We start from the raw sequence: 25,234 nt of genomic DNA, 5'->3' as shown, positions 1-25,234 counted from the left end.
ATGACATCCTTGTATTCTCCACAACGCTCGAGGAACATCACTCCCACCTCCGGGCCACGCTCAAGAGGCTGGCGGAATGTGGACTGACTCACAACTGAGCACAAAGCCAAGTGCTCCTTTTATCAAGACAGCGTAGACTTCTTTGGGTATACGTTCACTCGCGAAGGGCTCCTGGTGGACCCGAAGAAGGCTGAAGACATCAGGGCGGCCAGCACACCTCAAAGTCTCACCAAAGTGAGGCGCTTCCTCGGGATGGCCACCTACTGTGGACGGTTCATCCCCAATCTTGCAGCCATCTCCGAGCCGCTACGCGCCCTCACGCAACACGACCACAAGTGGGAATGGACACCAGCGGCCAACAAGGCGTTCCAAGATATCAAAGCAGGGCTATTAGATAAGATGGTCATGGCGTACTTCCACCCCAGACGGCAAACAGAACTGGTCGTTGATGCCAGCCCGGTGGGTCTAGGTGCGGTCCTCCTGCAGGAACATGGCCCAGAAGTGTGGAAGCCCGTCGCATATGCCAGCAAAGCTCTCACAGACACTGAGACGAGGTACGACCAGATCGAAAGGGAAGCGCTGGCCATCAAATGGGCCTGCCAACATTTCCACCTGTATCTGTGTGGGCAAGAATTTCATGTCGTGACGGACCACAAACCGCTGCTCCTGCTGTTTGCTGGCTTATCGAGGCTGGCGCCACCGAGGATCGAACGATGGGCGGTGCAGTTGCAAGCCTACAACTTCAAAGTGATCTACCGTCCTGGGGCTCACAACCCAGCGGACTATCTGTCCCATCACCCGGAGTCAGCGGTGCCATCTGCCCCATCAGAGGGCACCTGCAGCACTGAAGCGTTCGTTAGCATGGTGTCACAAGGGGCATGTCCCATGGCCATGACGCTAGCGGAAATGGGTCAAGCAACTCAAGAGGACCCCACTCTCTCTCGCGTTCGAAGAGCACTGGAAAGTAATGGATGGGCCCATTTCATGGATGGAACCCGTGCCTTACGACAAGAAGTCAGCCATGCTCGCCAACAATTGTGGCACGTCCGGAGCAAACTCAGCGTGGGGGAAGAAGGAATCATTCTGAGGGGACGCCTCATAGTGGTTCCAGAAAGCCTATAGAGAAGAGTCCTTGCGCTGGCACATGTGGGCCACCAAGGGATGGCCAAAACCAAAGCCAGGCTGCGCGACCAGGTCTGGTTCCCGGCGATGGACTCCAAAGTAGAGGAGATGGTCCGACAGTGCCACGCCTGCACCATCACCGGAGGGGACCCGGCGCCAGCCCCGGTAATCACCGAAGAATCGAGTAAGACTCCGTGGACGCATCTCAGTATGGACTTTGGGAGTTTTCCAGACGGTCGTCACATGCTGGTCGTGGTCGACTCGTTCTCGAAACTCCCCATCGTTGAAGTGATAGCGTCAACAGCATTTCCCCATGTAAAGAAGGTCCTGGACCGAGTGTTCGCAAAGATGGGGCTGCCCGAAGAGGTCAAGTCGGACAACGGACCCCCCTTCCAGGGGCGAGAATTCCAGAAATACCTTGCAAGTCTAGCGGTACGCCACAGGAAGATTACCCCACTATGGCCCCAAGCAAACTGGGAAGTGGAACGACTAATGAGAACAATCAATCGAGCGCTGCGTATCGCCGTGGAGAATGGAGAAGATCCGGAAGCAGCTCTTGATCAGTTCCTCGGGGCATACCGCCAGACTCCACACAGCACCACCAAGTGTGCTCTGGCCCACCTTATGTTCAAAAGAGCCCCACGGGATAGTATTCCGTCAGATCCGGGGTGGGTACCTGCGGAACGGGACAACGCTGCCATCCAAGCGAGGAGAGAAGCAACCAATCGGAAGGCCAGTGAGTCCCGAAGGGCCCAAGAACCACAGCTAAGAGTCGGAAATCGGGTGGTAATCAAGGACCGACACACTGGGTGGAAGTTCCGAACCCCCTATGAGCCTGAGTTGTGGACCGTGGTCGAGGTTCAAGGGACCATGGTCACGACTAAAAGGGGACAACAATTCATCACAAGGAACGTATCGAGTTTCAAGAAGGTCTTGGAAGTGGATACGGATCGAGAGGAGTCCAGCTATCAAGAGTCACCTCCGGACCTTGGTTCCCCTGCGTCTCCCAGTGAGAGGATCTCCTCACCGGTCGCTAATCAGCAAGTCAGTCAGGACGGCGCTGACAATGTAAGGCCAACCTGTCAGGACACTGCCGCTGAGGCGTCAAGGAGTGTCCCGTTGGGAGTTTCCCCGGAACCTTGTGCCGGGAGTCAGAAGTATGGACTCCGGCCGAACCCGGTCCCAAGTCAGAGGCTGAAGGACTTTGTATATACTTCCCCATGACTGGGGAGAAATTGATAGTCCTGAACTGAAAGAAAGGAGGGATGTAGAGAGCCACCCGGGCTCTCCTCAACAATGTTGCTTTCCTACATGCATCCGTGCACCCCTCGGGGCGGGCTCGTCCGGAGGGTATAAATAAACGAGGTCTGAAACCGCACGGGGTCTTCCGGTACAGAGAAAGTAACTGGCGTCACTGTGTCCTTTATTGCGATCCCAGACCATAACTGCGACACAGGCCCCGCCACGCTACAGAGGAGAAGGTTTAGAGGCAAAGTGGTAACCCACCAGGAAGGAAATCGTTTATCTGTACGTTACCCGTAGACCTCAGCAAAGAAGGCATAGCTAAGATTGCTAATAAAATATTTTCTATTGCAAGCACAACTTTGCTAAATTATTCTATTCACTCGTCTACTTTTAATTATAGATATGACAATTATCCAAAATGTAATATGACTAAAGAGGACAGACGTAAAGGCCCCGCGTTACGTCCCTTTTTCGCCCATCGCATCGATGGAGAAGATTTGGGCTGCGACTCCTAATTTTTTTTGACTTGTTTAATGTCCCTATCAAATTCAACGGGTCTCCGGCGCCGGTGAGGCCCCGCCCACTGGGACCGAGGCTGGATCCAATGGAGGCCGCTGGAAGGGAGGGGCGGGTCATCCGCGCCGGTCACGTGCTCATCGCGCGGCCGGGGCTCCAGCAATATATCCTGGCTGCTTCCTGCGCGCGAGTTGCTTTCCTTTGCCCGGCAGCCGCAATGGCAGACCCAAGCTCCTTCTCCGATACCGAGCAGTTCATCACCAGGCACCTGCATCTCCGCTTCCACGTGGATTTCAGCAGCAGCGTCATCCGGGGAGATGTTTCCCTGACCGTGGAGTCCCAGCAGGATGGTCTCTCCACACTGGTAACGTCTGGTTTGCTTTTTGCACGCGCTGCTAGTGCTGCTGCTCTGCGAGACACTCCTCTGACCCTGCGACGGGTGTACAGCACAGTTAAACTGCTCATAGAAAGAGAGGGAGCAGCCAGATGATGCAGAAGTTATATTGGTAATCTCTAAAGGAGTGGGGTGTGTTTTGGAGAGACCATAGAAATAAAGTACTACTGCCCACCCCTAAACTTCCCCACCTTCTTTACCAGCTACCCCCTAAAAATTAACATTACCTCGCTATTTGTTGCTCTTTAAATCTTTATCATTCATTCGTTCATTTCCCCATACCACTATCCTTCTCTGAACACTAAAATTACCTCCCTGTACAAATTGTTCTTTTATATATTCTTACCATGCGTGGTAAAAGCATGTTTGAAAAAGACTGAGTAGTAAATGATGTCTATCTCGTGGCACAGCATTGGCCAAACACTTTTACTAGATTCTAAAATGACAACTTAAAGGCATAATACTGATAGAAAATCTGCCGCATTATTCCATATGACTAAGCTCCCTTTCCCAGCTGCATAATTTTGTTGGCCGTGCTGCATAATTCCAGTAGCTCAACAAATAGTACAGAAGTGGCCTGTGGTGTTAATGCATGCCATTAAGCCCTTGCCAGCTATGTTGTAAACATTTACAAAGTCATCTAATCCATTTTAAAACATGCTTGAGTTCTATCTAAAACGAACAGTTAATTCTGTTCGCATATTTCGAGAGGATTCATTCTTTCATTCACATACATTACAAGCAGACCATGCAAAATCATTTTGACTTTTCTATAGTTGAAAGTTTAATATCCATCTTCACAGCACAAAAAGGTGCAAACGCACTATTGCGGCCAGTGTTTCATGGGCCATGGTGCAAGGAAGGAAATTGGACCCATGCCTGATGTTTGAATTGTAAAATACAGCTGCAGCCACTCGAACCTGCAACTGCTGCACCATTGGAAATTATGCCCCTGACAACTTGGGCACCACCAGGGAAACCTTCCCAATCATAACAGGTGGCAGAAGCAAGAGGGACCTCATCTGGGTGGCTAACACACACTAAAGGGGGGGGGGGGCAGAGGAGTTATATGCAGGAGGATCAAGTAACGGACACTGCTTCTCTTTTTGGCGTTTCAATGTGCTTTCCTCAAGCCTGCCGGTCTTGGTATCTCACATCAAATATTGTGAAATAATCCCTGATTTTATATGGCATGTTTTGCAAGTGCAGGGGGGCGGGACCGAGTCGACCTCCTGTGGAATAGGGAAAATAAATAAATGAAACCACTTACCTTACGCTTGCCACATCGCACAGTTGGCGATCGCAAGTTAAGTGGTTTTATTTATTTTATTTTCTCTATCCTGTCGTATGTTTTCTTTAAACACCCACCTCTCTTACCTGACTTGGCCACGCCTGCATACACCTAGTATTCTCTTCCTCAAAATTTGCCCCTGCTCTCATATCTCAGACTACCCTTCATTCTCAACTACTACTTGTTTATCATTCCGCCCCTTCTTTATTTTCAAACGCGTGAGCCTCACACTTTCTCTACTCAAGCCTCCACTTTCCAATCCCTATTTAACGTACTGCCCTATCTCGCTTCTGAAACCCTGCTCCCTGTCCTTCACACTTCCTTTAAGCTCAGCACACACGGCTAATCTGATGATCATCTCACTATTGTCTCTCGTACATTCCTTTCTCACATCTTGCTTTCACATATTTTCTGGTCTAACCTTTTAACAAACTTCTTTCAAAGCCCCTCTTTTTTTGTCTCGCACAGTACTCTCACCAATCCAGTTTACTCACTCATTCTTACACCCTCTCCTCTTATTGGCATGTTCCTGTCATAAACACGTGCACACATTCGCTCTTTCAAATCCTTTCCCTCGAAAACCCCACTTAGTTGCCCTTCTCAGACACTCAGTCCCCCATATATTGCATTCTGATCATAGCATTCTCTTTCTCGGCTCCTGTTTCTCACAAGCACTCTGTTTTTGCTCAGTCCCTTACTCAAATGCAGACTCGAGGATGGCTGTTTTTGTTTCTTATCACCAGTTTTAATGTTATGTTATCATTTTTTAAATTACGCTGGTGAAAACAAAGGTGTGTTCCATAATTTGTTAACCTTGATTTAGAGGCCAGACTGATGGGGTCTGAAGAGAAAATCCTATGCTGAAGTGTATATTTTTAATCAATGCAGCGATGATTTCTAGATAAAACATGGATATTTAGTTGGGGAAATTGGAACAAGATAAAAGTGTGTGGTTATTTACAAAATACTGGATTTGTTATTTGTTTTTTCATGTATTGAGAAATAGCCATTACCTAGCAGCCAACTATTTGGAGCAGCTTACGTAACAATGTTATTGGCAGCTGCATGCCTGTCCATCTATTAAAAAATGGTTTGACTTCACGAGCACCATGCAGTCTCAGCCTCAGTACGGGACCTGTTCAAAATGTTGAAGGCTGCCAGTGCTCTGCAGGGAGAGAGGCAAGGCTTTTAAGAGGGATAAAAATAGTGGGCTGACCTCTCAAAAGGTGTGTGGTCTGTGTAATTAAGGGCGTCGCTTAAATGCGTAAAATAGATTTTTGTGATTCACAAAGTGAGCCACTCGACCAGTATTTTGGTGCGTCCCTGAGCTTTATTGCATCGAAGTATAAAACACAACTGACATGCATTTAAATCCAGCCATCACTATTGGCTTTGTCAAGGTTTGTTAGAAGTTTCAGAAAAACAAGTAACAATGATTCTGTTGTAAACTTTATTGAAAGCGTTTGAAGTCTGAAATTTTGAGACTGAATTAAAAATCACTGAGGCCTATGGAAGTGGTTAGTCTTCAGCGTGTCGTGTCTCAATCACTCCCGTTATGGTCACTCTGTTGGTCATCTCTCCATATCGTTCATTGACGTATATACCACCTCATCTCTTTCCTCTTCAGCTCCCTCTTTTCATTATCTCTTGAATACACTAACTTACATCTCCTTCACTTAACCACACAATGCACCCACTCACCAGTAATCACTATTTCCTTTTACATGCGCCTTGTTGATATTTTGCCAACTGTGTACCTGGCACACTTGAAGCCCTGGAGAGGTTTTGTGTGTAAATACACATGTATTTATGGAGATGGTGGTTTGAGCCACATGAGTTTTAGCATGATATGTTCACTAGGGTGTCTCGGGATTGAATCATAAAGTGCTATATATAAGCAAACTGGTGTTAACCACTAAATGTGGTACCTGGCAGGTTCCCCAGTATTGAGTATATAAAGTTTTATAATACTCTCTCAGTACGTATTTGTTTTCTGTTTTTCTTTCTTTCCTTCTCAGTTATGTATGCTGACTCGTGAATACAAGTCTTCTTGCCAGCATAGATCTGTAGCATGGGGCAAAAAGAATAGGGGCCACGTTACAATGGCACTCTGACAACTATCTGACCACCGTGGCCTCAGGCAGGTGTCTGGCCGACTATGTCAGTGGTCCCACCTGCTTGATTACAATGCAGCCTGTGTGCAGGCGGTTGGTAAACCATTTTCCATTGCGTCTTGTACTGTCCCTAGAAAAGGGCTGCAGCACAAGCATCCAAGGAAAGGGGCAGTTCTCAAACATCCATGCACTGAGCCATAGTGGAGGCCCACGAGGGACCTGCTAGGGGCCCCCTAAGTCTTGTTCAGTCTGCGTTGAGGCAGAGGGAAAAGGGACATAGTAATCCCTACGGCGGTGCCTCTGCTGGCACCACCACCATTGTAGGGATTATTCTCCGACCGATGGGCTCCTTGAGCCTGTCGGAGGCGTTGGTCGGTCCCTCTGCGCTCCGACTGACCGCATCACTGTGCAGCGGTCGGACCGCAGCCTCAAGATTTCGGACGGACCACCACTGACGGCCTGTAGGACGTGATCCGCCTAATTGGACCCTAAATGTCAGAGCTGAAAACCAACCTTCTTTGCAAAACCATAGATGTTTAGTGACTTCGATCTTGAGAGAGCTTGGATAAATGTAATTAGTAGCCCAGTGTGTTCTTTAGATGTTAGCTTGCGTTATTGGTTTTCGCTATGTTACTGTTTTACCCCTGTGGCTGCTTGATCAGGCTAAGCCTAAAAAAAGACCCATAAATAAGTATTCGAACTCAAGCAACAGATCTCTAGTGATCTGTTATCGCATTATTAAACTTCATTAAAACTGGTGGGCTTTCAACCTGTGCTGAAAGCTCCTAAATTACTTTTGCGTGATCTTCCTCTGGCCACTCATTCTGTGTTTGGTGCAACATTGATCAGCAAAGTTCGGCCTCTTCCTCGATCTTCGCTTGTTGAAGGATCTCTGGTTTGCAGTGCAGGTTAAAGTCCTAGTTAGTTTCTGCTTGAGTAATGCTCTTTAGGGCATTTCCCAGACTTGCCTTATGCTCGGTCGATGCTGCCTTTAATTTAATTGTTGGAGCCAGCGATAGCCTCTCTCTGATAGGTGAACTATGATGCAACTATGGCATCTTAACTACTGCTGAACTACGGATCTTACATTTCTTGGGGGAGGGCATTAAACATAAGATTGCAGCAATCTATTCCTGAGCTGTGCATTCAAGTCAGCTGTTTGAGATAGTTTTCTCCCCACATGAGTGCAGTGGTGTAATCCGCAAACCTTCATATTTGAGTACCGGGCAAAGAAAAAAAAAACACTGGTGCAAGTGGACCACAGAGTGACACTGACCAGATCACTGGGAGTGGCACTATTGGATTACTGCCAGAAGAGCTAGACTAGTCTTCCAGTAAAACTCACAGGCAGCAGAATCAGGAAGTCGGTGACCTGAAGTCTTAACAACATGGCCCTATGAAGCCTGTATTACCAGCAGAAGCCTGTGGGACAAGCACAGGGCGATGCAGAATGTCACTTGGTGAAGTTGGCCCCACAGGGCTCTTCCACCGGAATTATCCGCTGAGCCTGGTCTAACCAAATCTACCAATAGAGGCACTACATGGAAAGACATTGAGACAAGGCAAGTGCAGGGTCCAAAGCTTCACCAATGCTTGCTTTGAGAGCCTCGTCAAACTACCTCTTTTGCAGGAAACATCTGGGGAAAGAGCTCTTGAAGGAAGCACTTGTCTGAGTCGAAACGTTGGAGTGCAGTGGACCCGTCTCACACAGTGGCTGAGCTCTTGGGATAGATACCCTATTGCCAGGGCCAGTGGAATTATGCAATTATAGGTTTTTCTGCATAATTATGGATTTGTCGCATCTGCTGCATAATCTGCAGATTGTAACAACCAAAAAAATGTTTCTAGCTCAGTCAGATCGGAGGTTTCGCAAAACATGGCGAAGTGTTCCCATGTGGTGGAAGGCCCTTCGCAAAGATTGACTGGTCATTTTTTTGTTTATTACTTTATGTGGTTGTAAACAGTTACTAATCAAATTAAATCTTTTCCCAGGCAGTGTTACCATGTGTAAAAATAACAAAATAATTAAGCAGTGCTATCACGAAATGTGGTGCACTACACCGCATAATTTTCCCTTTCTTGCCGCATCATTTAGTCAACACTGCCCCTTAATTTGTTCCTCCCCTGCTGCATTATTCAAGTGGGCCTGCCTAAATCGCCACTGAAAAGCCACGAATAAGGAAATACCTATGAAAAGGTGCGGAGCCGCTGAGTCATCTCCGTTTCCCCCATCTGCTGAAATTCTTGCGTGCCTCAGAATTGTTGTTTTTTTCAGAGCCTGGAATTGCTAACATGTGGACATCTTATCCAAATATGACAGTGTTGGCAACAGTAATTTACAATTGTTTGTCTCTCGTCGGCAGACATATCAGAAATATGTAGTTTGTTATTTTTCAACATTCTTTCTGTCCCTATAATACCTTCTTAACATGTTTGCAGCAGTTTTTAAGTGTTTCATTTTTTATCTTCAAAGTCTTGCATATAACATTCCATAAAGATTACGTTTCGATAAACATGGTTTTTAGAGCCACGTGGCAAGTTTGGCTTCTCGTGCATATATATTCGAAGAAGGGGATTTCTTTCCAGTTTTCAGTTGCATAACATATTTCTTGAAGCATAAATGTGCCTCTGGCATTATCAGCACCACAAAATTAAGTTTTTAGTTTTAGCCTCAAGTAAAGTAGAAAAACAATAATAATCGTATTAAAGCGTTGCAACGATTGTCACTTTACAAGGTTATGAAAATAATAACCGTTGTATAACAGTTTTGGGATAAATTCTTTTTGTAGGGAGACTTCTCCTGCAAATAGTTGTTTGCTTTTGTTCTCCCCCTTAAAATGTATGTTTTTGTAGAATTTTTCACAGATTTTTTTTCTTTCTCTAATGTTCTTTAACTTTGTAACATGTATGTTCAAAGGTTTGAGAAACTCAGTAAAACGGCAAAAGCCAACTTTGCGTGCTTCGAGAGAATTCTACTTCGGATCTTAAACATGCCAAACTATCTTGCATGTTCGGCAACCTCCAGGCTTGAATCCAGGATTCAAAATCTAGAGCATTCACTAATGCAACCATGTTATGGGAGGATGGTAAATGATTAAACTGGGCCGCTCGGATACGCTGCCTGGGAAATTGTGGGGCAGATTTAACAACACTTTTACGTTATTTTAATGTATGAACATGTTTCCCTGCCTCCCCCCCCCATATTCTAAAATGTTTAACGTTCGAGAATTTGTAGAGGTGCATCTGTGGTGAATTTCTATAAATATACATATTGGAGTCAAGAATTTGGCAGATTCAAAGGCTTGTTATCTAGTAATAGGAGAGGGAGCGGGGTTTGCAGGGGTCAGAAAGCATGAGATGGTGACCCCTAAGTGGCAGGCTTATCTGTACCAAGGGGATGAAGTTGAGTGTTTCCAGCAGTCTCAGGTCGGACCACAGAATCCCCTGGTAGCCCATGCCTTGCTTGTGCATCAGTGTGCAGGGTGGGCATACTATCCAGGGCTCGAAAAATCTGAAAAATGGTACTAGTCCTGCAGGACTAGTACCTTGAAAAATCTCCTCGCCCTAACAGTGACCTACTTGACCTCCGTCTCTGAAAGCGGAGCAAAAGTGACAAGATAACAAGATTTAAAGGCATTTTTATTGCCGATTTGCTTTGTGAGCAATAAAAAGGCCTTTAAATCTTATCTTGTCACTTTTGCTCCGCTTTCAAAGACAGAGGACAAAAGTTAGTATGTTTTCCTACTCGCCAGAAAGGGCGAGTAGGACCTAAAAATAGCTCGACCTCATAAAATTTACCTCGCAAATGCAAGGGGTTGAGTGGATTTGTCGAGCCCTGCTATCTGCTAAGTGACACCTTCACCAGTCCTGTTTTCTTTTTAAGGTTACAACACTTTGCAATATGGGCCTTACATTGTCAAACCCCCTATATAATCATGCACATAAAAAAATCTTAGCAGGCAAAATTAAGTTGGCTGAAAGGCCAGGACTGTCTGAAGGTGTCACGCTTGACTTGGGACCTCAAGGCAGCTATGAACAGTCAAAGTGATTGGTCAGGGGTTGTTAGTCAGCATGGTGACACCCAAGTCGTGGTGTAGCACGAAGTGGATCATCACGCGCCTAAAAATGAAAATTGAGAAGTTTCTCTTGGCCACCATAGAACGAGAGTGCCAGAGAAATGGAGGCCATGGTCACAGCATGCAGTGACAGAACATCGAAATGTTCCTTTTTATTGCATTACAAGCCAGGGATGACTGCTAGACTTGTTAGTTGATGTGGTGCTGGCATGCCCAGCCTAGGTTGGGGGTGTCTAGATCTGTGCCAGATTTCCAGGAAAATGACTTTATTAACTGTAAATGTTTCTTGTGCACAGTTTGGTATTCTGGCACGGGTCAGGCCTTCCTGGGCCTACATTGAATGATCTTGATAAATGGGTGGAAAGGTGCTCCGCTTTCTGCCTCGTGTCCCAGTCAGAGCGGGGCTTCTTAGCATGGTGGCCTCGTAAGGATCCCTCTGCTACTTTGAACTTTGTTGGTGGAGAACTTGCTGATGGGGATAGGGCAGTTTCCCTAGATACATTTGATTTTAGGTTGTGAAGAGCGGTACAGGGAGAAAAAACGATTATCCACAAAGAGTAGGTCAGAACCAAGTTCTTCAGACAATACCAAAAGCATGGGCTATTGTCCTACCAGGAGATCCTCAATGAATAGTTCTGGAGGCAGAAAACATCCATCTCAAGATGATGATGGTTTAACCCATTCCCAATTCATTTGTTTTGGCGTTCCTGTAATCGGGAAGCTTGGCTTGAAAATATAATATTTTCTATATGTTGTATGCTGACTGCTGCTTTACAGCACCTAACCTCAAATGAATAACATCATAGATAATTAACTGCCTAGGGGTGCTGCCAATCTCTATAGGCCGAGCAAAGGAGAACTGACCACTCTGCTCAATGAAAATGAGCAGAATCCTCCGCCTCACCCATCCATACCCATAACACACTGCAAAGGTACATTGCAGGATAGAACTCATTTCACCTTCACATTAACCAACCCAGACTATTGCTAAACTAGACATTTAATAAATCTTTGTTAACCTTACCCAAGCAATCGGGCAATTGACCATACACTACCAATCGATGGAAGTCCCACAACTGTCTGAAAGGTACAGCAATATTACGAAAAGGGGCTGGAGCCATACACTTGTTGTGGCGAGCTACAAATATCGACACCGAATACATTAATAGTGGCCAGCTCTCCACAGTGAAATTCATGATTTCGGAATCCGTTATGGGTGTGTGATGAGCTTACTGAATGTACAATCAATCTTTGGATCCTATGAGTGACAGTATTTTTACTTACTAGTGCAAAAAAGCTTTGTATATGTTCCATAAGGGGTTCACTACACATTTAACGCCATAACTAGGTTTTAAACTAATGTAGTGTTCTTGGGCGCCACATCCAGTGGCGTTCTTGGGCTCGAGCCTCAGCAGTACCTCACCAGGTGGATCTTAGATTTTTCACGGTTCCTTCTCACTCCGCTTTGTCTTCAATGTGGACCAATCGGATTTTGAAAGTTTCCCTTTGTTTCTATTTGAAGGCATGCATCCAGCTACTGTCGGCTGTAGCTGCTTCCCATTTTACTGGTGTTATGCAATGTGCGGAAGGAGCCCCAGACACTTAGGTTATGAGGTTTTTGTTGGCAGCAGGCCAAAGGTGCGGTCTTTGCATGTTTCAGGCGATTTTCCAGGAGTCCACTCACTGCACTAACTTTTAGTTAGCTCGCAGGAAACTTAAATACGGATAAATCGTGTGTATTTTCGCTGACCATTGGTAGTTACAGGTAATCGAGAGAGGGAGAAGTATAAGGAGTCACTCTTGATTTCCCCCCCCCCCCCCTCATGGTAGTATTAAATAAACATAAGAGTGCGACCAAAAGAAAGTGAAACGGCGAAAAAAGTCCCTCTTTTTTGTTAAAAGAACACTCTTCTGTTTATTCATTGGTAGTTACAGGCAGGGGTTACAGAGCATAAAAAAAATAAACTGATGTTGAATGCAATGGGGTGGGAGGACAGAGGTATTTTGTTGGTCCTTTTCCTTCAGGTAACTAGGTACAAAACAGCATACACCTTAAATGACATGCAAGCTATATTAATCCGGGGGGTGGGTGCGTGTTCATCACAGTATAAGATAGGCTGCTCAAAATGCACAGAAAGATTTAGGTTCAAGATGGTGCCTCCACAATATAGATCTTAGTAATACAGGCTGTACGTAGAACAGAACATTTCATTACTGTGCATTACAAGCATGCACTCTGTAGCTCATCTCAAAACGAATGAATCTTTGTCATCCTGAAGCTTCAAATTATTCCATCATTTTAAAGCCAATACAGGCTTCCAAGCAGCCTTTTACATTTGTAGATTAACCAGTTGTTGCACGCACCGAAATTCCTTTCAGGCAGTAGGCACCTTGGCATGAAGGCTTGTTTCTTCTTTAGCTGTCTAGCCATTCCTGGCTTATCGCTCCCTTTCAATTCAGGCGAGGCGTCTCAGCTGTCGGAATGAACTGTCCCGTGACAGTCGTCTTTTAACTAAAGTAGGGGAGCCATTTTTATTTAAAACAAAATATGGGAACATCATGCGCAGCAGATTCCACCTACTTGACCTCTGATTATTGGTGAAAATTGCACCCAGTTTAAGTGGGGTGAAAAAGATAGTAGGCCCTGAAACGGGTGTGGATTGAGAACCCTTTACATAAGGTGTGATCCATATAATTGATGCACGTGAAATAGCATCTTTTGATAGATTAATAGATGGGGAGTCACTGGCCAAAGCATAATCAAAATCAGCAGGACATTTTATTTAACATTTTATATAGCACCTTTTTATAAGCAATAAAAACAAGCAGTGGCAAAGTCAAAAGCTATGGCGGCAACAGATTCCACTATTGACCCGGAGAGAGATAGGGTAACCAAGGCTATGAGGGGGAGTGGGCTGGAGCCCCTTCGTACCTTTGTGGTCCTTATTGTTGTATGGCGCTTTAACAACCCCCTAAAGCAACAGTACACTTTTTATTCCGCCGTGCATGTCAGTTATACTCGCCTTGATCGCGTTCTGACCCTTCAGGGTAATGAGGGGGGGTTCTGCAATGTTCATATTAAGTTGCAAGGAATTTCGGACCATTCACCAGTGGAGGTAACCTTCCAGGGCCCGACGAGAACTAATGTCCTGCCGCCCAGGATAAACAATTGGATCTTTACAAACAAGGATTTGGCTGACCAAACTAGAGGACAAAATTGTACTCCCAAGAAAACGAGGGATCAGTGGACTCGGCGTACACTTTTTGGAGGCGTTTAAGCCGGTAATACGAAAGCATGTCCAGGCCCACACAGGGGGCTATAGGAAAGGAAAAAGGATCCAATGGGACTCGTTGGAAACCGATGCAGCTGCATTACAGGTCAGAATTCTGGCCAGGGAGGTGACGGATCCGCCACTTACGTACCAGCTGGAACTTAAACAGGAGATGAACCTCGCCGACAACACCACCATGGCTGCAGCCCGGACAACGCAATGGTGGGTATATGATCTGTGATAAGGCCAACAAAATGATTGCTTGGCTGGAGCGGAGGGATAGAGAATGCAATTGGGTGGCTGAAGTGCAAGACTCACGGGTACGCAGCATAGAACTGGGGAGGGGCTAGCGGAAACATTCACGGAATACAATGAGAAGATTTATGCCTCTAATCCCACTTTAACTGAAGCAGCATGTCGGGAGCTACTCTATGTCCAGCTACCTACGCTGTCTGAAGACAGGGAGGGTATGGAAAAAGATTTTATGATCGCGGAGATCAAAGGGGCAATCCAGGACCTACAGGCAGGGAAGGCCCCTGGGCTGAATGTCTTACCATCAGAGCTATTCAAGACTAGGACTAGCGTTCTGGCGCCGTACATCTTGTCCATGTTTGAGGAGGCTGGGGGCGTGGGTTGTTTACCAGTGGACCAACGGACAACCACCATTGTGGTTATACCCAAGGCGGGCAAGCCGCCGGATCACCATTTCATACAGGCCCATATCCTTATTGATTATGGAAGTCCAGATTCTCGCCAAAGTCCTCGTCAACCGCCTTACTGGCGTGATCACGTCACTGATGCATCCTGATCAGTCTGTCTTTATGCCACACCGAAGCACCAGTCTAAACCTTCGCCGTCTATATGGCGTGATGCATCTGACCAAGTCCCGCCCGGACGAGGAGGCTGCGTTGCTGTCATTGGACAAGTGTATGGCGTTCGATAGTATCGAATGACACGATCTGTTCTCCTCTTAAACAGATTCGGGGTTTGTCCCCTGTTCCAATCCTGGATTAGGCTGCTCTAGAATAACCCTATGACTAGGGTGCTGGTGAATGGCTCCGTCTCCCGCTCCTTCACCCTGTACAGGGGGACGAGACTGGGGTGTCCAGTGTCCCCTGTGTTGTTCAAGCTGGCTTTAGAACTGCTCGCGGCATGGGTGCGTGCAGACCCAGTGACTTCCAGTATCATAAGCGCGGGCAGTAGGAAGAGAAAATCTACCTGCATGTTGTCTATTTATATGCGACTAGACACTGTTTTACAATCAGTAGGCACATTTTTATTCGGGGTATGCCGGTTATCAAATTAATTGGGATAAGTCCCTCCTGTTCATGCATTCAGGTGGCCCGCTGCCCCCCTTCCTGAGGGGATACAACTTTAATTGCACTATAATTTTAAATACTTGTGCAACATCGCCCCCAAAATGGAAGCAGAATTCCTGACCCGTAATCTGTTGTCCCAACTGGAATGTCTGTGGAGAGATGTCGCGCACTGTAGGACATTGCCGATATCTTTGATGGGGAGAGCCGTCCTGTTCAAAATTCCAGAATACCCCGTACAAGATACCTGGCGGATTCTTCAGAGAGATCGATAGCGAATTGCGTAAGTTATTATGGGATGGGGGTGCGAGAATATCATTGGTCAAACTCCAGCGGGGAGTGTATGAAGGGGCCCTGGCAGTACCAGGCTTGAGAAGGTACTATAGGGCGTCACAGCTGAGGACTATAAATGACTGCATCTTTGGGGATAGAAATTACCCAACGTATCAGGTTGACCATCTCGTGATGGGCACTAAGGGCTATCCAGCCGCACTGTATCGTAAACGAGTTGGGAATCTATGCCCCCACATCCCAAGGCTGTGTTAGACGCGTGGAAAGGGGTTAATAAATTCCTCGGGTGGGACAATAAATTGACGAAACGCACTCCGCTATGGGACAGCGATATGCTGAAGGAGAACACAGTCCTGGGCACACGTAGTGAGGATATAACAATGGTATAAATGCCTTGTATAGTTCAAATTGTTGCGGTCAACACCAGTGTATTATTCAAAGTTATTTAATGGTGCAACAACAAAAGAAAAACAACCAGCCGACACGTGTTTCGTCACAAAAGGGAATTATCCTGTGACACTTCAGGGCTGTGTGGCGTTGTAAGAAGAGAAGGTGTTCTCACGAGGCCGGTTTTAATTCTCACACGGCCAGGGAGGACCGAGTGGTCAAGGTGGAAGTGGAGTGCAGGAAGATCTCTTGAAGGTAGTATACACATCTCCGGTGCAACGTGTAGAAGAGATTGTGGAAGCGACTAAGTATGAGCTGCCTGGGGGGAATAATGTTAAATGTCCAGTGTCTCTCGCGTAGGCACACAGGAGCGGGTACGCCAGACTGCGGGAGAACGTCAAAGGCGTAGGTGCACGGCGATCTTGTCCATCCAATGTCTTGGAGGGAGCGAGAAGGTAGGTGTGCTGTACTGCGGTCCGCATCCGGAAATCGAGACGGAACCAGTGTGACTTCCTCCACTATACGGACATCAGCAGTACGGCACACGCGCCCTCTCACTCCCTCCAAGATTCTGGATGGACACGCTCGCAATGCATTCAAGCATCTGACGATTCTTCTGCAGTGTAGCGCACCCGCCCCACCAAAAAGATCCCTCGACATCGAAGATTGGATGAAACAGTTTTCAACTGAATTCCACACATTATAGATTCCACAAGATCACTAGGAAATACACTTGACAATCTCCACATGCAAGAGCACATCCGGTCAGCCACCAAAGGAGCAAACTCTCAAATGAGTATTCTAAGAAAAATAAAAACCTTCCTCCCCTGCGAGGACCTTAAATCAGCGGTGCAAGGGCTAGTTATCCCCAGATTAGAATATGGGAGTGCTACCCTATGTGGTATGCCAAGATCCAGGTTGGCTCCACTAAGGGCAACCCTTAAGTCTGCTGCAAGGCTTATCTCTGGATCGAAAAGGTACAGCCACATCACTTCAGATCTGAAGGCACTAAACTGGCTGCCTTATGAGGCAAGGATTCAGATAAAAATTGCTTGCATGACCCACAAAGCCCTACACTTCAATACACCGAAGTACCTAGCTGACAAACTGGAACTGTCCAACGGTGGCAGATCATCTAGAAGCACCAGCAGTTTACTGTTGAAACCTCAAATTTCAAAAAAAGAACCTACAACCGAGCCTTCTCTGCATTGGCCCCTAGAATCTGGAACTCCCTGCCCCGGAAATCAGACTGATCCCTTCAATTACTTCATTAAAAAAAGTCAAACTGCTTTTAATGAACAAATCTCTACCGTGAACACACACTCATTCTCTGGATACTGATCTGACCAGCTGTTCTCCAACCAGGGCTTGCACGCCGTCTAAGTACTGGTTTATACCTCACTGTCCCACTCCTGATTGCAACGGACATAGTCATAGTAGAAAATCGATAACCAAGAAACAATCTGTAAAGCGCTCTGATACCCTCTAGGGTCAAGTTTGCGCTATATAAAACTTTATAAATAAATAAGTTCTATACGCTAACTATCTGCAGATCACTCACAATTGAACTTAAAAAATAAATATTTAATTTGGAAAATGTATAAGATTGGTTTTTATTTTAAAATAGAGGGATGCTGCTAAACTGGAAGCCTTTATGTAATGAGAGGCAAACTACTCTTCGGTTGTCTAGGATTATACATCAAGGTGATCACTACGTTTAAGCACCATCATTACATCCTTTGGATAACTGATGAATACAGACTTTCCTAAAAAATGTTTCAGAACCTGCCTCTTCAAACCAAAGTGTTTATGGTGAAAGGGTAGACCACATGTAAAATATCCCCTAGAAACTCCCTATATAACGGAACACTCCGATTTCAGAATGTAATTATCTGCTTCATTGTAGTTGGATATCCCTTAAATGTGTCCTTTGGTTTCAAACCTACAAGTTTAATCATCACTGCTAAGACCTTTTATTTCCTTTTCTTTAGTTATTATATATTCCCATACTAGGGTGACCAACCTTCCGTAAATTTCACGGACAGTCCGTAATTTCGGCCGTCTGTCCGTTGTCCGTGAAGGATTCTTTAACGGACGCCATTTGTCCTTAATTTTAACCGGGCACCAATCGCACCACCCTAAAGCCGACGCAGCTTCCACCCACTTCCCTGCTTGCCTCCAATGCTGTTGAGGTCGGGTGTAACAGACTCCGATTCAGTACCAAAGCTCAGATACCCAGCAGCATTGGAGAGGCACAGTGGGATGGCAACCCTCACACCTTCCACCCTTGATGAGCTGTTAAGAGGTGCTTGAAGGTGACAGAGGGAGGGGCTGCAGCTTCAGGAGCAGGGGCATCTATTTAGATGCAAACAGCCCTGAATGCGTCATGTCTCTGCAATTTAGAGGGGCCTCACACATTCCCTTTCTGCCCAGGGCCCCAAACATTCTAGAACCGGCCCTGATTACACTGAGGCAGCACATGGTTCTTCACAGAGCTTAATTACTGTCACTAAATTGTAAGCAAACCTAGGTTCTTCAAACATGCAGTCTATAATGTAATAAAATAAAGAAATGGCACAATCGCACCCACGCTGATTAACAAAGTATGGAGGACAATCAGTTAAATTAGTTCTCTTGGAGTATCTCCTTTAAGTACTGGACATCACAGTGGGGGATGGCAAAACTAACATTTTAGAAAGAGAGCCTGTCCTCTCGTTGTCTTGACCAGGAGGGGGTGAGGAGCCCTACCCCCTCCCTGGAGAATACTGCATGCCAACCCTGGTGGATCCTGTTCAGTGACGGCTCCTGCCCCTACCCACAGTGATGGCTCCTGCCCCCCCTCCCCCCCCCCCCCCCCCCCCTCCCTGGTGGTTCCTGTCTCCGCCCTGGGTGGCTTCTGTCCCAGTCCTGGAATGGCTCCTGCAGCGAGGGTGAAGTTCTTGATGGGCCTCCTCTCAAAAAGGCTCAGCTCAAAATTAATATGAAAAGGTGAGCGAGTGAGTAAGTGATGGGATGAGTGGATGAATTAGTGAAAGAGTGAATGGATGAATGAAAGATTGAACAGATGGATGAGAGGATGGATGGATTGTGTGAGTGGAAGGATGGATGAGAGAAAAGGTAAATAGATGGATGTATGGGTGGAAGGGTAGCTGGATGGATGGATGGATGGATGAGTGAAAAGGTGGATGGATTGATGAATTGATAAGTGTAAGGGCGAATGGATGGACAGATGAGTGAAAGGGTGGATGTAAGGATGGATGAGTGAGTGAAAGGTGGGGGTAGGTGGACAAAAGGATGAATAGATGAGTGAAAGGATAAATGGATGAGAGAAAGGATGGATGAGTGATCGGGTCAATGGATGGATTCATGAGTGGATGAGTAGATGGGTGGGTGGATGGAAGGAAGGATGACTAAGTGAAAGGGTCGATGGAGAGAGAGAGAGAAAGGGAGGATGGATGGATGACTGAAAGGGTGGATGAGTGGAAGGATGAGTGACGGTGGGTGGATGAGTGACGGTGGGTGGATGAGTGACGGTGGGTGGATGAGTAAGTGAAAAGATGACTGGATGGGTTAAAGGGTAAATGGCTGGATGGATGGGTAGACGAGTGGAAGGATGAGTGTACAGATGGATAGGGTGAAAGGGTGTATGGATGGATAATGGATGGATGGATGAAGGGATGGATGAGTGAAATGCTAGATGGAAGGATACATGATGGATAGGTTTGCAAATGGTTGAATATGTTTGGATATGGCTGGGCTTGCTTATATACTATTGCGCGACCTCCTCTGATGCGTCTGTAAAACTTGCCTATTGTCCTGAAGTTTTGTCCTGAATTTTGACCCTTTGTCCTGAATTTTTACACTCGCCGTCTTGAATTTGCACCAATGCCAGTTGGTCACCCTATCCCATACATTTACAGTAGACCATTACACCTCCGCATTCTTCACATTAATAAACCACTTATTTACACATTTTTTCAGAAATGCATTAGTGTTTAAAATAAAATGTTAAAATACATTCTTTTAAAACACTGAATAAGTCCTTTTTAGTTCGAGCCTACAGTCAGCGCGCATTCGCTGCTTTGTGAGACTTGTTATACTGGATTATGGAATAGAGGCCACTCCCACTCTCCACCTATATTTGTCATTGGCTTGTGTCATTGTCCTTTGTAAATGCTGGCTTCTGATTCATAAATAGGCTTGTTGGTCCCTCCTTACTACCGCCTTGTCTTAATTTGTAACCTCCCGTGGCGACTTGCCCTTTTACTTCGGTTGTTACACGGTACGTGTTATGTAGTATGAAAGCACTATTTTCTGTATTGAGTTTCTCTTACTGCAGGCATGATGTACTTAGCTTGTATTCAATGCGCTATGCACGTTTTCCCTTTTCAAGCAGCCGGGACAATGGCATTTAAATGCGCCACCTATTGCATTGAAGAAAAAAATAAATATATATATATATATATATATATATATCACTAAAAAAACCATAGGTTTCTCACACATTATAGTTGGGAATTAGCATTTAAAAAAACCTTGCAAATTCACTTAAACCATAGATTTCACACATGTTAGCTGGACATTTCACTCGTAAAAAACCATTGAAATTCCCCCGTTATAGTTAGTTCAGCTAACTATAACTCGCGCGACCGCAATCCACTGCTGATGTCACATATTACATCACTGTATTCACTAAGATACTGTTAATAAGTCAGTTATACAATTACTTTTACCCAAAAAAAATCCATTCATACACTTATTTACCCATTTATTCTTCCATTAACCTTTAGATATACATGTATAAAAAATATTTATTTTTCAAAAAGACACATATTCACTGGATGATGTCATCGGTGATGTTATTTGAGATGTCATCAGTGATGTCACTGACCATGTCATGAGTGATGTAATATGTGACGTCATCAGCAGTGGATTGCGGTTGCGCGAGTTATAGTTCGCTGAACTAACTATAACGGGGGAATTTCAATGGTTTTTTTACGAGTGAAATGTCCAGCTAACTATAACATGTGTGAAACCTGTTTTTTTCAGTGAATTTGCAAGGTTTTTTAAATGCTAATTTATGTATGTATTATATATTTTTTATATATTTTACAATAAACTACCTATGTATACAGTTATAGATTGACTGTATCCTTTAATATGGAATGGCTCAGCGCTTTTATTTTGAATTTGGATAAAGTTGAACAGCATAGTTAATATCTTCTATAAACAGTTTAAAATGTTTTTTTTAAGGGTTTTTCACGGTGCGCGCACCCTGCGATTTTTGAAAAAAAAGAAAATGTTTTTTTCATCCTTCGGGGTCCTTCAGGGACCCCCTGACAAAAGCTAGGGGGTCAGGAACTCTCTACCCTGCCCCTTTTTCACGTTCTCCACCTTTGTTTTTCACTGCCACACACAAAATGGCGAACGACACTTCCTGATTTCGACGGATTGGAATGTTGACTGACATCTAACCACCAATCAGAATTACGCTCGCGGACATTTGGTGCGCGCACCGTGCATGCACGGTGCGCGCACGGTGCGCGCATATAGATATTTATGTACTTTTAACTGCAATTTTCTCAGGAACTACTTAACAGATTGACACCATATTTGCAAAAGGCACATGCCTGACCTGAGGACTACCTCTTTGCCAAATTTCATGTAATTCTGTTCAGCCGTTCAGGCTGTACCTTCGACTAAAGGTCCTATGGGAAAATGCATGGGGAAAACTCGTTTTGGGACCCCGTTTTTTCTCAGCCCCTGCTTGACGAATCACCCCGAGACTTTCAGGGTAGGAGCTGAGCGGAGCGCCCTATTCGTTTTGAAAATTTCATGAAGATAAGTCAACCGGCGCCAAAGTTATTCAAAATTGAATTTTCAGATTTCCTATGGGAACTCGGTCCTAACTATCTACTGGCGACCGCCAGTAGATAATATATTTTTGCCTTGGCGGGCCCCTCCCTGGAACGCACAAGTTGCGCACCACTTATTCAAGTACCGCTGCTTTTCAAATCCGCACCTACCGCTCGCCACAGTCAGAAGCCACAGGCCACACGCTGCCAGGCCGACTCAATCAGTTGGAATGCAGGCGAGGAAGGCATCCTGCATGCGTTCAAAGGGGGTGGCTGGAGGCGTGGGCGCAAACCCACCAGTCGCTGCTCTGCCTCTATCTGCAAGTGTGCAGCCAAGAGCCGCAGAGGGCTCATGTTCACCTATGGACCTTTAAGTCAATGTCTACTTTTGCTTTTCAGATTCGGCAAACTCCCACATGGTTGCTTGCCCGCAGTCTTTCCTGCTCCCACATGGTTGCTTGCCCCTAGTCCTTCCTACCCCGCATAACTTCTTACACCCCAGTCCCTCCTGCTTCCACTCACCCCTCCCCCCACCTACCCCCTGGTGGTTGCTCGCCCCCAGTCAACACCTGCCCATCCCCGTGCAGTTGTTTGCCCCGTCACTCCTGCCCTCTTCCCCCCTGTTGTTGCTTGCCCTGTCACCTCAACTTCCTGTGTTGTTGCTTTACCTTTCCCCTCCAACCCCTTTCGTATTGTTGCTTGCCCCCTCTCGTCTTGTCAGCCAATATGGCTAATAAAACCACTGACAAACCCAACAACTCTCGCCAAGGAATAACCTTTTGGCTCTGCCAACGCTGATTTCTCCAGGAACCTCAGTAACCTATACGCCTGAAGCTTTGATTTCTTGCACTTTGGTGTTAATGAGATTTAAAGGTTCTGTGTTTTAATGATCCTCTCTCCAGTTGGTGTGTTCCACGCTTGCACTGTAGACCAGAACAAGCATTATCTTTGATTTCACCTTTAAGACCTATTGGCTTTGCCAATGGTTTCAGTTGTGCTGTATTGAATCCCTGATTCTGTGCAGCATTGCAAAATTAAAGAGGAAAAAAAGTCTATGATATGGCTAGCTGTGTCATTTTGTCTGCACGCAGAACAAGCATGCATGTGCTTACAAAATTATGCAAGAGTTTTTATTTTTATGTTACCGATCAATAGGGCAAACCTTCTGGTCCCAGTTTAAAATGTTAGTAGGATCAGCTCCATAAAATTACTTTTTGGATTGGAGTTGCCTTTTTGCCTGCCTTATTACTTTTATCAGCAAACCAAGCTTTCCAACAGCGGATTAAAAAAGTAGGACTGTGGTGGAGATTTGAGGTGCAACTATTTAATTGTACTTCCATAGAAAGTTCCAAAGAATAAGATGACTACATACTTTTACGTGGGAATATCTAGGTACTACATCCCTGTTTTTTTTGGTCGAGCTTGGACAGCGCATGCGCTGCGAGGCATACTGTATTGGAGTATGGACTTAAAGTTCCGCCCATATTTGTCATTGGCTTGTCATTGTCTTTCGTAAATGCTGGCTTCTGATTCGGTAATGGGCTTAGTCCCTCCTTATTATCGCCTTGTATTCATTTGTAACCTCCCATGACTGGTTTTTATTTCGGTTGTTAGAGTAAGTCTTATTTAGTCTGTAAACACTATTTTTAGGTTTCGCCTGCGTTGCAGCCCATGCGCTGCTCGCTGGCGAGAAATTTTGAGAGGGGGATTTCAGAAAAGGGCTTTAAGCCCCGCCCCTAATTTCCATTGGCTGGTGTCACCGTTTATGCTAAACTATGTCCTGCCATTGGAAAAAAGGGTTTTTTATGGACGCCCTTTCGCCTCCGATCAGATTGGGTCTCCTGCTTTGCTGCTGTCGCAAAGCACTTATCTTTATGGGGCCATGTGTTTCTAATTGGAAACACCTGGCCCAATGAAGACAAGCAGTAACAGTCGATAGGGGCACGTCTCCTTCAACGTAAGCCACACAGAACTGTTTGTGTTTTAATTTCCCCAAAAATCTATTTTGAATTGCTCCCTTTCAAGAAATATGAAGTACGGGTCTTTTTGGTTGGTTCAGGTGCTGGAACCTCTTGTAGTTAATTTAGGAAATATCTGTCAAATAAGCAGCGAGGGGAAAAAAGGCAAATTCCACTGTGGTTCAATATTCTGAAAGCTGAAGATGCGGATACAAGAGCACTTAAGCATCTTGAAAGCAGTAAAGCTAACTACACGCTTCTTCCAGCACTTTGTGAATTTAAACATGATCTCAGGGATCTGAGATGGACAGTGTTGGAGAGGGTGGTCGGAGAAAAATACAACCTTGACAATCTGGCCAGGAAGGAAGCTAAATGGAGTTTTACTGAGTCGATCGCCTGGGTCTGAATGAGTCCATTGAATGGAATAAAATAGGCTTATGATATGACCGCATGTGAGTCAGGCACAATAACTGACATTTTGAGGGAGGCCACTGACTCATGATTTGTATATGGGTGAGCTGGACACACCATGTGAAAACTGATATTATATAAATTTCTAAAAATTCAGCTTGGTATCTGTTTCCCCTATCTTGCATATTGCAATTAACATTGATGTAAAGATAGGATTTAGCTCTTAGAAATAGTGTTCAGGGCATGTAAAAAGGTGTTGAGGATTAGTTATGCGTGCAAATCCACCACTTTAAGATGGCCGCCGTGCTGGCAGTGTTTCAGCTGGCTTCTTGTCAGTGTCACATGGTTCCGGCCTGGGCGCCATTAAAATAGCATTATTGCAGTGAAGGGGTGAAGGAAGGGAGAATGTAAAGCTAACACGCAAGTGCGGTAAGGGGGTTCCATCGGAGGGGCTCACGTGAAATGGAATTATTTAACACGGTTTGTTGTGGGCAGTATTCTGAGGGCAGTGAGACCACCACTCGAGATTGACTCCCAAGTACAATGCTCGTTATTGTGTACTCCCTTGACTAGTGATATAATGCACATAAGATTGTGTGTCTTTAAACAGCCGGATTAGTGACGTGTTATGGGATGCTTAGCGAGACTGGGGCCGTTATGCAAGCGCACTAAAAGATACCAGAAAAAGCAGGTGACTTTAGACTGGAGATTTCGTTGGGGGTGCCTGATATTAAGAATGGGCAGCGAGTTGTAGGCAAAGCTTGACTCATGGAATATGACTGTGTCAAGGCGTGGGTAGGGCTGGGCGGACTTTGCGTCTTGCAACTACGCAGAATTTTGAAAAAATTGTGGAAAACAGGTGCAAACCTGAGGGACTGTGTGCCCCGGACAGGGGTCCCTCGTGCTTGGGCAGGCACCCCGATCTCCCCGGCCTGGCTGGGTTCAGAAGTGGGGACGGGCCCCGGGCCTCCTGAGTTTCGGTCAAG

The 25,234-nt window shown here is 45.7% G+C and overlaps 1 protein-coding gene across 3 annotated transcripts in view; it reads left to right on the top strand.

Moving 5' to 3' along the window:
• Nucleotides 1-3,012: 3,012 nt before the first annotated feature.
• LTA4H (leukotriene A4 hydrolase) overlaps nt 3,013-25,234 on the top strand; it is a 322,194-nt gene continuing 299,972 nt past the window's right edge. For all 3 annotated transcript variants that reach the window (XM_085653897.1, XM_085653898.1, XM_085653896.1), the window contains exon 1: nt 3,013-3,247. In XM_085653897.1, coding sequence (XP_085510023.1) covers nt 3,101-3,247 — 147 coding nt within the window. In that variant the 5' untranslated portion in view covers nt 3,013-3,100. The remainder of the gene's footprint in view (nt 3,248-25,234) is intronic.

Source organism: Triturus cristatus, chromosome 4_1, assembly GCF_964204655.1.
Source record: "Triturus cristatus chromosome 4_1, aTriCri1.1, whole genome shotgun sequence".
Lineage (NCBI taxonomy): Eukaryota > Metazoa > Chordata > Amphibia > Caudata > Salamandridae > Triturus > Triturus cristatus.
This window is presented reverse-complemented; position numbering and strand designations above follow the sequence as displayed.